At 36.8% G+C, this 13,003-nt stretch overlaps 1 protein-coding gene across 10 annotated transcripts in view; it reads left to right on the top strand.

Annotated features, from left to right (window-relative positions):
• The first annotated feature begins 419 nt into the window (after window positions 1-419).
• Window positions 420-13,003, top strand: part of LOC126841559 (uncharacterized) — a 64,625-nt gene continuing 52,041 nt past the window's right edge. For 4 of the 10 annotated variants that reach the window (XM_050578128.1, XM_050578130.1, XM_050578133.1 and 1 more), the window contains exon 1: window positions 421-1,076. In XM_050578128.1, coding sequence (XP_050434085.1) covers window positions 875-1,076 — 202 coding nt within the window. In that variant the 5' untranslated portion in view covers window positions 421-874. Of the gene's footprint in view, window positions 1,077-13,003 lie in introns of all 10 variants that reach the window. The other 6 variants (XM_050578135.1, XM_050578134.1, XM_050578136.1 and 3 more) reach the window with 2 other exon arrangements.

The following is a 13,003-nucleotide window of genomic DNA, read 5'->3' as shown; positions in this document are numbered from 1 at the left end:
GAAACTTTTCAAAATTGTATATTTCATGAACATTTCAAGCACTACCTATACACATAATAATAATGATTAGGCGTCGTGTCGCAGAGAAGGATAACATGTTTAATTTCGCTCTGACGCGTTGTCGTTGCCGTGTCTTCGTAGTCCGTCGATTCCGTTCCGTTCGGTTCGGGCTTACCCCGTACCCCCGGGCACGACGGGGGATGATGGCGGCGGGAAGGGCGGTGTTGAGTTTGGTGCCAAAACCGTACGGCGGTGCCTGGAATTGCGCCGGCCCGCCGGGGCTGCAGTGGCCGCGCCGAGCAACCCCGGGATTTCCGCGAATTCGGCAAGGCCGACGCGGCGACGGTGCGTGCGGAGGCAACCGGCAGGGAGCGCTAACAATGTGCCAGGCGTTCTCCTAGGCGGCGGCTAAACTGCACGCACGTTCGTCAGTCGGTCACAGACTGTGTTCAGACTATCGCGGTGCACACGGTGTGTTGTTGGCCTCCCGGTTTTTTTTTTTTATCTATTTATTTTCCGCCGTTTCCAACGCGCGCGCCCCACACGGTTATCACGCCGTATATCTGTCCTTGCGGTCTTTTTATCACTCCAGCGGGTCCGGTGAAACTATGTGAACTACCCCATCCGAGTGGGCCGGAATTAATATAAACGACGGGCCATAAATCGTATGGCCACCCTCTTTCCATACACATAAGTATATATTATCATCTCGACAGATCCCGTATCCGGAGTTCGGCGGCCACTACGTCCACTACGATGATGACCGACACGGCCACTCCTCCTCCAGCTGAGCGACCCGGTGGCCGCGGTGGCCGAGCGGTGGACGGCCGTCGTCAGCTACACGTCCGCGTTGGCGTGTAACGTACGCACACGCATGGCCGACGAAGACACCGACGAAGACAACATGGTCATGACGTCCGGACGGACGGCCGGCCGCCGTGGACGTCCGCCTTGGGCGGCGACCGTTGGCCGTTGGCCGTTGATGACGGTCGTGTTGGCCGTCGCGTGGTCGAGGCTGCTGCTGTTGACGGTGTCCGACGCCAACGAAGCCGTTCTGTCCAACAACACTTACAAAGGTAATTTTCGAAAAAAATTATTTTCATTTTTTTTGGGGGGGGGGGGAGGGCCATCTTTTTTTTAGATAAAAGGAGCATCAATTTTTTTGGATTTGTTAAAAAATGTATATCAATTTTTTTGTTACCGACGAGCCGAAACCCCCGCGGAGTTGTTTGCGTGCGATCAGTTACTACGATTAGCTATTGACCGTGGCGGCCGTCCAAAATTTAAACATAATCACAATATGTAATATAATATTATAACACACAAAATGTATACATGCCAAACGACTTGGTATTTGGGAAGACACGTTGTTTTTTTGTTATTATAAGCACAGTTGTGCATGGTTCGAATCAAACGTTATCCAAACAATCATCTAGACGACATGTTGTTCGAGTAAAAGAGCTTTTATAAAAAATTATTCCAACAGTTTTTAAGCGCTTTTTCCTAGTGATTATATTTTAAACGATTATTTCACAGAAATCTAATAGATACTATATTTAGAAAACATATAAAACCAGTGTATATATATAGACAATTATTTGTTCGAATAAATTGTAAACAAACTACTCGAATAATTATTTGACAATTATTCGAATAACGTTTTGTTCAAATAAATTGTGGACAAATTATTCGAATAATTTTTCATTCAAATAATTGTCAAATAATTATTCGAATAAATTATAGACAAATAACTCAAACTATTCGAATAACGTTTTCATTCAAATATTGTCAAATAAATATTCGAATAAATTGTCAAATAGTTATTCGAATTCCGTTTTGTTCGAATAATCATTTGCACAACTCTGACTATAAATAACGTTACGTGACTCAATACGTCACATAATAATATAATATAATACACATAGTGCATCTACACAAAAAAATGGTATGTCCAACGACGTTGTGTTTGGGAAAACATATTGGTTTTTATTATTCCTATTATTATTATTATAAGTAACTCGATACGTTGGGAGATTTTACGGTGTGGCCGACTAGAAGTTAGGTGGTTATGGTATTGTCTTACAAGGCTTGTATAAGTTGTACCGGCGGAACGCAAGAAACCGATACCGCGGCTATTGTCCGGTTGTCTGTGATGAGAAATAATAATCGTTATCGGGTTACCCATCTAGGAAAATGCTGCCCTCCCAATAAGAAAAACGCGGTAAACGCCAAATCGAAGAAAAAGAAAAAATTGAAGTCATTTCACAGACATAATTGTATTTTAAAGTTTTGACTCCTTAGGTAAAGTTTTGATGCCACCCCTATTGATCCCCCACCCCTTTTCTCTATCTTCTACCACTAAAGGCTTACAACCTGTCTTGTCATATCGACGTACCGGTTACAGTCAGCTTGTCTTATCGTTTCTTCAATCAATACTTTGGTCGTTGGTCTTCCAACGACACATACATCTCACTCTTTTGTGCTTATGATTTGGTTGTACTGCGCTCTTTTGTGATTCACCAAATGCCAACTTTCTTTTCTCCCTCCTTTTTGGATATTTCATCACATTTAAATCATCAAATATTCCGCAGCTCTTCAATTTACTTCATTGAGCAGTTATATTATGATATATTATTGCTTTTTAAAGTTTCTTTTTGGTCAAATCGAATCACTCGAGTATATCCCTGCAAATTGAGACCAATATTCCCGTTTCCAGATTATTTAAAATGTTTTAAGCAGTTCTCTAACTTTACAAGACGGAGAACAGCATACACGAACCGTCGACCATCTTCGCTACTGTATTGTGATTGGAGAGCGGGTTCTCAGGTTTTAAATAGTTCAAAATACAATGCTAATATGCAATGATAAAATTTTAAAACATTCACATGATATTCCATTAAAAACAGGTAAAAAATGCTTAAAAAAAATATATACTCAAACCTGAAACTAATGTTCAAGAGGACGTCACGCCACTTGTATTTTGGCCGTTTAACTCATTGTGGTTCTTTTGGGTTGTACTAGTGGTAGTTACAAAGTTTTTACTGTACACAAAGAAGAAGTTTTAGCCTTTTTATTATTATTTTTTTTTTCATAATTTAAACACAGCTCAAGTTATTCGTTTGTAAAGATTGTTTTTTTTTCATTTGTTTATTAAAAGTTAGTGAGTTTTAATATAAAAAAATAAATGAAAACGCTACGACACGGTTAAAGTTTTCTTCTTTTCTTCTTGAGTTGGTTAATCGCATCAAAGCACTTTTGACGGAAAAACAATTTTACTTTATCCTATAGAAATAACTGTGATAGGCTGACAACAAAAAAAAAATCCTCATTACAGTATTTAATAAGCATGCACTAATTTTTCAGGCTTTAAATTAAGATTTTGCGAACAATTACCTTTACTTTATTCATTAGAAATGGACGTTGTGGCATCCTGTTAATTACCAAAATATTCTCAAATTTTCAAAATAATATTTTTTCGACCAATAAAGCCAATAAATATAATTCTATGTAAAAGTCTAAAAATCCACCATTAAATGTGTATATAATTGATACAATTATATCCATATAATGAAACAAAAAGTATCAATTAATTGAATTTTAACGTTCAATTATTTAATTGAAAAAACAAATAATACAACTTTAACAAAGGAATAAATTATAATTTATAATAGTATAATTTCTTTGAGAGGTAATAAATTCAAATTTTAAAGATTTGGGTACTAATTAAATGGATTTAATTGTACTGTTGGAAATCATTTTGTCTAATAACCAAAAAAAAAAAAATGGTCACGAAAAAGAAGATTAAAAAATGTTTGAATGCACTTTTTATTTGATTTACATTTTCAATCAATATACCGTCGTCAAACAGCGGTGAATAAAAATATAAACATTTTTTTTTTTTTCATTAATAGTTTTTTACCTATATTAAACACGTCCAAAACACGCCTCAACCCAAATATTCGTTGAAAGCTAAGTTAATATTGTTTTTTTTTAGTGTTTAACTATTTGTTAGAGTAGGGAGGGAGGGGCATATAGATACCACTATATGATCTAGTGCTAACAAAGTACAATTTTTAGATATTTTATAAAGAATGTTTTTTCTTCTAATCGGGTTGACATTTCGGTTTGAACTGCTATTTAAAGTGAATGGCAAATTTTCAAAATCTAATCAAACGAGGACGCCCCTTGCAGTGCAGTTTTCTGTGCAGTTGGCTAATCATTAAAATATAACGTTGTACATTTGACAAAAAAAAAAAAAAACCTAAGCATTCCGCTCTCCTATTTTTCGTTTTGCCCGTCGCACGCTGCAATATAGCATAATATCATTATTAAGCATATCGTGTGTAGGATTAAAAATAAATACCGTGACCCGCAGAGGCTTTTGTGTCGAGCAAACGCAAACTTAAAAAAAAAACGATCACTTAGGTCGGTCGTGTAGGACAGGGCACACGTATTATATATATATATATTGTAATATTATTATTATTTTTTTAAATTTTTTTATTACACAGTCCCCCCCTCCCTCTTTTCGAATTTTTAGTCCGACACGACACAAAAAAAAAATTGTTCTCTTCTCCCGTTTCTCAGCGCAAATACCTATTCTATTTTTAAACGAGCCTTCGACGGTGTTCTCCTCCTCTTCTGCGAGATGTCAACGCAAAATATAAATCACTCTGACCGACGCTAGTTTTATAAATACAACACAACTCTCCCCTCTTGACTGCGCCTTACCCTCTTGCCTCCTCGACCCGAGAGAGTACCGAGATTTTCTCCTATTTTTTTTCTTTTTCCCCTCAGCTTAAGTTCGCCACTCTAAATATGGACACCGCCGTGTTGCACTTGTCGCAGAGACGGTTTCGCGCACACACATGTTTACTACATATAATATTAATAATAACATAACATTAAGACGATATGGCCGATGCAATATGATATTATGCATATTTTATATATGCGTCCGCAAGCTCCGTTTTAATAACGTTATATTATAGTGTGTTGCCGGTCTGCGTACCATAATTTGTGGCCGGACAAAAATGGTTTTTTGGAAAAAAAAAAAAACAGTTAAACGAGTACTATAACATTTACATCCTGTATATATATATCTGTCCGGTGTAGGACAGCTGTAGTTTTCTTACATAATTTTTTAAACAATAAACATTATTATTTTTAATGCTTTGAACATTTTCATCTTCATACCTTATGGGGTACGTAAAAGAAGTTTAGACTTGGTTTTTTTCAAATGGGGACATTTTTTTAAATTTACACCAGTCCGTCCGTTGGCTATGACTTTTTAAGGGTATCACAGTTGCCCTTATAATTATTGTCATACGTCTTGGGTTTCACAAAAATTCCATAAAATGAATTGAATTTGACCCTTTTCATTGCTTAACTCTTTTCACACGAATAATATTAATAAATCGTTAACGCGATTGTGTGCAATAGTGATGTAAACCAAAACTACTTTACCGATACAATATTTGATTAAGCCTATTAAACAAACGTTTATACTGATGTATTATAAATCATTAATAGGAATTTTTGTCGTAAATGTTTGTAGTAATAGATCCGTCCGTAAAGCGAACAGAACATACTTATTAAAAAAAACAATTTACATCAATCTGTTCAGTTGCTATGACTTAGATATTACATTTTTGCCTTCTAATATTGTCGAATGTCTTCGGTTTCGTGAAAACCAGTAGCCAATAAAATGTTTTGAGGTAATAGTGTAGACAAGCGGTCGTTATCCACCTATTCAAACACAATGACGGTGACCGCTGTGTATGTATCGACGGGGGTCAATATTGATCTTAAATTCACATATCTTTACAGCAAGTCACAGCAAACGAACGGATTGACGTTTTTTTCTATATATTTATGTAATTAAAAACATGTGTTGCCTATTGAAAACGGCAAAGTCCAACATTTTTTTTTCACGCATAAGGCATACAAATGTAGAAAGTACAAGGAAAAATACAGATAATTTTCAAAATATTATTCATACTGTATCCGAGAAAATCAGTGTCTATTAAATCAGATGGATCACCCCGTGTACAGTGCACTACTTTATATATACAGTGTGTAACAAGATGTGTATATATATATTAAACGACGATGGCTAAATTGATGTATTGGGCACGTTGAAAACCGAGGAAAGTAAATTGATGATAGATCGACGCGGTGCGGTGTGTGGGTTGTGTGCAAAAGCGGTATACGGATAAATGTGAAAAAAAAAATAGGCGCTAAGTGTTATCGATGGTCTGACGGGCTGTATACTTTTTTCACCCCCCCCCCTCCCATCAAACAACCGTCGTGGAAGTATACGTTATTATTAGCACACACATGCGAGGAGGTGTGTTTATAGATGGTCTCGGGAAAGAGCGATAATAATGCAGAACGTGCGAGCAAAGAGATAGTACAGAATATAATATGTGAAAATTCGTAACCGGTGTATTTTTTATTTTCTGTTCATTGTATTTTTGTTTGCGTGAAAACTAATAGGCAGCCGAGGAGTATTGCTATAGGGTATATATGTATATATATATATATGTCATGTGAAAACGTTTGTTGGCCGTGCGAACTCTGTGATGATAATTAGGCGACGTTCTCGATAATTATTACATGATAAAAATGTATAAGAAATTCAGTAGCGTCGTACCTGCAACAATAGTCAGGTGTTCTAGATATATTATAATATGATGGAACTCCAATGGCTGGAAGAACGCTTAGAATGATTTAGTTGTACTTATACTTTAGCCCGGTGTAACCTTTGCCGTCGGTGAAATATTTGTGTAATTGCCGTATAACGTGTTGATGGTTAGAAATGAGATTTCATAAGATTTAGGACAGTTTTTTTTTTTTTTTTTTATATCAATTCAAATTTATGTAGGCCGAACAATTTAGGTGGGAGTGAGCTAGATGTCCAGTTAACAAGGTCCACGATAATTGATGACTCTGCACCGGGGTCCAGTGACCCGTTAACTGCGGCAGTGATGAGTAATAATAATACTATTGTGGGAAGATTATTTTGTCAAAAGTAACCAAACGAATTTTAGCCGAGAACGTATTAAGTTTTACGTCGGTGTGTCATTCTTCGCGTAGCAATTGTTTAGATCAGAAATGGTATCAGTAAGATGCTCATCTAATGGGCTGGACATTTTAAAAACTCTACCCCTTCCCGAATTTCAGTCGAATTAGTTCTAAATTTGTAAAGAATATTGTTCAGTTTAAGATCCGAAATGTAGACCCAAGGTACATCTAGAATGGGACTGTGACAAATACAATGTTCTCAAAAATCTGCATTCAAATCTTTATGTTTATAATACCTAAGGAAATACCAAAAGAAAATGGGAAAATTACACATTGGCCGATGTCTGTGGCGCTTTTATATTCGTTTTGACCACTTTATTTAGTGATAGAGTTTTTAGGTATTGATGATTCAAAGTAGTTGTCCCGAGCACGGATTGCTTACTTATGATGTATTATGTCTGTATATGGTCGATAAGGTCGACACGGTGCAGTATAGTAGCAACCCATAGATATTACATATTTTTATATATCGACCCCCCCCCCATCTCCCGGAGCCGCCCTTTCTGCGCAATGACTATAACAAGATTTGTGTGTGTGTGTACAATTTTTGTTTTTGTCAAGTAAAATATCAGCACCCCTCTTGAAACGTCAACGATATCCAATTATCACCAGACCCGTGTAAGTGGGTTTAGCAGGTATTATCTAATCATCGCCTTGACCCGCCCCGGCGGTCTCTTCAGCACCACCACCGTCGTGTAATTGAATATAGCATCGTTATTTGTCGAAAATACTATACCTACAAGTCTGTTCGCGACACTAATTGCGGTGTCAATACAACCCACACACGCTATACCGGCCGTACTACTGCTACTCGTGAGAAGTGTTCGGAAATAACTCTCAACAACGGTCAGTGTGCTACATTTAACGTCATCGGGCTGTCGAAAGGAAAACAATTATTTAGGAGTCGACAAATTCGTTTCGCGTTTAACCGATCCTCCTATCTATCATCTACCTGTATACCTATATACACGGGGCCGCGGTATTATTTGCTCGAGTTTACTGTTAAAATAACAACAACAACAGCAACAATAATAATAATAATAATATGTACGTGCAGCAGTTGTACGGTTTCGGTCAATCGGTTTCGCTACAGTTTGCCAAAAACCACCTTCTTCTTCTTCTTCGGCACAACTCGGTTTGTCCGTTAGGTACCTTCCACTACTGCTTCCTAATAATATATATTGTACGTTATATTATTGTTATATGTACACGGAGCAGTGATACTACTGTAAAATTCGACCGTTTTTCCGTATAATATTATATTTGCTCGGCACCGGTGGAGTGTAGAAGATAAAAAAAAATACATTTACGGTTTACCGGCTATATTTTAGACACGGTTCATCCATTCCGTTCGTTGTACGCGATTAGACGATAGAAGGAAGGAAGGAAGGAAAAAAAAATATGTACACAACCGTATAATGTGTACACACAGAGGAATGTATACGCTATTATTATAACATTATTATCCATCGCGGATTACACCTATCGCGGTTAAATACTATTAATTATCACCGCCGCCGCCGCCGTCGTTTGATTTATGCGAACAGGGCGAGAAAAAAAAACAAGAAACATAGCCGGAGGACAATACACACACAGAGGAGTCCCGGAAGGCTCGGGTAAAAATTTAATAAAAACCACCTGTTACCTGGTATACCCGTGTAGTAGTAGTACAAGTAGGTACAACAACACCGGATATAATATCTGCTATAGCTGTTACGACCGACACTCTGTTAACTCCTCGGGAAAAGCACCTTCTTCTTCTTCTTCTTCTTCTACTGTCCTGTTCGTCACGCGTCACTTGTAGAGTTCACAGTCCACAGTGTTGTGTGGCATCCTATCCGCATTAAATAACTACAGTAGATTCACCGTACCGTATCGTCGTCCTGGTCGTGGGTCTATAGAGTCTCTCACGGTGCCTGTATAGCCGTAGAAAGCACCTGCTTCACCGCGACATCCCATATCGTTTATAGCTGCTGTTGCTGCCGTTTATACTCGACTACACCGCAGCCATCGATTCACAATTGAAATAATGATAGTAATAATAAATTATAATGAGCGTCGACGCTAGCCAGATCGGTAGTCGAACGGTGGTGGGCTACACTAAGGTCTATATTGTTTGTTGTGTTGATTCGCTTTTGAATTCTATTCCGAGGCGTTCATAAGGTATAGGTAAAATCGCCTCCCCTCGTTTTCTTATGATATTTCTAGATCAAACAAACATCTAACAAATTGCCTGCAACGCCAACAACGGTTATTGGACAGGGGGGCCACAACGTTAGTGTTTTGTAACCGACATGAAAAATGTTTAATAAAACATGATAAATGAAATACGACCGTGACAATCGGTTATTTTATTCGCTGCTCTTTAGCGGTTGTAAAAAATTGAAATAACCCTCGGTATAATAATAGTAATATATATGCCATAGAACGCACTCGGGTAATTAGTATATTTTAATAATCACCGTCGAGGCCACTCGACTCGGCCCAAGCAACCCCTTCTATTATTATTATTATCATCATCCATCCCCTCGTTATTCTTGTCATTAGTTTTCCCCGTGCATATTGTATAATATGCACACTATATATAGTTCAAAAATTATAATACAAGCTGCCGTCTTAGCCCGTCGAGTGGTTTGAGGTATTCTATGGTATGAATGATGAACGTCGTTGTTGATGATGATGGCGGTAGGTCCAATTAAAATATTACAAGTGTACAATATAGATAGTGAAAAACATGTATAATATGTCTATTTATCCGCACCGACTTGGTCGGTAAACGCTGTCGGTTCGGTCGAGTGCACACTCACCATTATTATAATAATAATAATAATAGCCTATATTGTCTGTATTATATTATTATGTTGTACGACGATGCTCGTTTCGGTATAGCGCGCTATTATGTTGTACAACGATATTGTACTTAACCGTCGAATAATTAATTAATATATTTATTGTTGGAAAATAATAATAACCGTCTCGAGTATATAGCGCCTCCGTGTATTTCGTTAGCGAATCGACTCGACAATATATATATATATACTATAATAGCAATAGTTATAATAGGATAATTGAATATTATAATATGTTCTTCTACCTACCTACCTACCTACCTACCTAGTTAGGGTAATAATTCAAATGCGGTTTTCCTTGTGGAATCGTATGCGCGTTATATATGCTTGGCAATCGCACGAGAACGTCGTGGAAAAGTTTTGCAACGCCGTTATGCTTACTTACTTACCCGACAAAAGTGTCTTTTGTACCGTTTAATGGGCTCTCGTGTCTTGTGAGAAACACTGCTGCTGGGAAATAAAACGAGGGGTGTTTATCGGTCCGTGATTCCGTCGTTATGCCGAGGGACACCGTCGTCGATCGAACTAACGAGTGAGCACCCACCGCCTGTCTGTCTGTATATATATATAAAGATATATATTGTATAGGCTTTTAAACCGCCGCCGCCGCCGCCACGTTAATGTAGTAAAGTAAAAAAAAAAAATTTATACTCAGCCCCTCGTCGAGTGTGTGTGTGTGTACGGGGGGATTGTATAATTTATTTGAAACCGTTTGAAATTAATATAATATAAACCAGCGCACCGGTAAGAAAGCGCGGTATTAGCCAGTGCACTGGGGACGGGTAGGTCGATGGTCTGAGTGGGTCTAGTGATAAAATCAATTTTAAATAATGAACGCTTCGATGTGCCAAACGTGTGGATAGTAAGTTCGGACCTAACCAGCGTGGTAAGAAAGTAGTATAATATGTAAGTGAGTGGTAGTAGTAGTGCACAATAATTGTTTCTAATAAAAAAAAATTGTTTTCCTGTATTTACTGGTAATTAATATTTTCTAAATGTAGAATATGTTAAATTTTGTTCAAAACGATATTTTCATATATAATTTATTTGATTTTTATAGTTTGTAAATTGAACTCAACTTTCAAATAACATTTTTAAAAATAATTTGAATAATTTTTTTGTTCCAATACATTTTTATCCGAATAATTGATTTTGAAATTATTCGAATAACTTTTACTCGAATAATGTGTTACCTAAATGATTATTATATAACGTTTCAAATGATGCAGCGCCTAATGGAAATTGTGTGCTTAAAGTTAATTTGTAGTAATAGGGTTGATCCAGGGTGTTTTACAAAGATTCGGCAATTGAAATAATTTTTGTTTATTAGTAGGTATTTGTTAAAATTAATTTTTACTGATCTGCGCTATGAACACCGCGGTCTTAACTGTTTTACTTTTTTAAACAATTTGTTCATTCTTTTGGTTATCTTTAAAAAAAAAAAAAATGAATAGTATTATTAAGAATAATTTTCTGATCATTTTTACTGATCCATAACCAGATTTGGATAGTTACTTTTATAGTTATTTAAGTTTAAAATTTAGGATGATATTTTTTTGTTATGTCAAGGTTTATCGGTAGTAGTATGTTGAAATGTGTGTACACTTTTTGGGTGTTTTTCTCGATTTTAAAGGGGAAGGGGTGAATTTTTTCAATTTTCTGTGTTTACACGTCTTGGCGCTCTGAATTAAATGTTTTCCAATATTTCTGAGCAGTCATATCGTTAAGTATTATTTTGATGAAAAATAAATGCAATTTTGTTATGTTTCTTTGTGAAAACGTCTGTGTATTCTAACTGAATTTTAAAATTAAGAATAATTTGCTGAACGTTTTGGACTGGTCGACGACCAGTTTTGGATAGTTCATTTTAAAGCTTTAAATGTTTTTTCAACTTTGAGCTGTAACTACTTTCGCTCTCGACGGTTCATAATATATTAAAAAAAAAAAAAAATCGGCTGGTTATCAGATTACCGACTAATAGTGGCCGATTTAAACAAAGTAAAGTGACTTAGGCTCGGTTTACAACTCTAAAATATAATCTTGTTAAAAAGAAACGAATTATATTTCTTCATAGTGCTATTTCTATACAGATAACAATGTCATACATTGGAAAAGTCAGAGCAGTTAATTTAACAGGAAGTTAGCTTAACCGAAACCAAAAAAAAGTTCTACAAATTAAAAAAAAAATTAAAAAATGTCTCGTGCCGTTTGTTTGATATTGATTTTTAAAAAAATGTATTTTATTTCGAATACTTTTTTTTCGTGTGGTCTTTCTGTACCAGAGCTTCTTCTGTATTAATCTTGTAGTATCAGCTTGAACACAATTGAGTACAATCAGGACATATTGTTGATGCTGTGAATGAAATCGCTGTGCAATGTCTATGACGATTGGATATTTTGAGAAGCACATTTTGTTGTAAGGAGCCAATTGAGTTGTATATATATTTTTTTGGCAGCCTATTCAACGTTCGAAATTTTGGCATTTTCCTAAAATTGAGAGCCAATTCAATTCGGTCGCTATTGAAAAAACTGGACTTAAGTCTCGATTTTTTTTTATTTCCTAAAGAGTTTCAAGCACTCGCACAGTCCTGCTGATGATGTGTTCTTGTGTGGCAAATAAAACGCAACGTTCGCGCATCGAGTACACTGTATAGGTTTATTTTTTTTTTTTTTTTTTACAATCTATACATCTACACTCTATACAGGTACACACACACAACACATCGTACAAACCACTCGAATGCCCGTGTCGGAAACACATTTCCCCTTTAACGGGAACGCAATAAGTCTTAACGCGGATCTTTTCGGCACGCTGCGCACTTAAGCTTAGGGCTTTTATTTTCTGCTCGCCGAAACATCTCGACATCCCTAAGTACGCGTGTGTGTGGTGTGGTGCGTACACCAAGCTCACACAACAATAGTGATGATAATAAGAATAATAATAATATATATCCTTTTGTCGTGCCGTTCCGCAGGATTTTCGGACCAGTGACTCCGGTGTGAGGCGAAGCGGTTGCTCGAGTGGCCGACGGTGCGAGGCTTGTAGCCGGAAGTGCCGGGCTGCAACA

This window comes from Adelges cooleyi, unplaced genomic scaffold (assembly GCF_023614345.1).
Source record: "Adelges cooleyi isolate 19-005CV unplaced genomic scaffold, UGA_ACOO_1.1 ACOO_flye_CR_arks_rails_tigmint_CR_PRNA_39, whole genome shotgun sequence".
Taxonomy (NCBI): Eukaryota; Metazoa; Arthropoda; class Insecta; order Hemiptera; family Adelgidae; genus Adelges; species Adelges cooleyi.
This window is presented reverse-complemented; position numbering and strand designations above follow the sequence as displayed.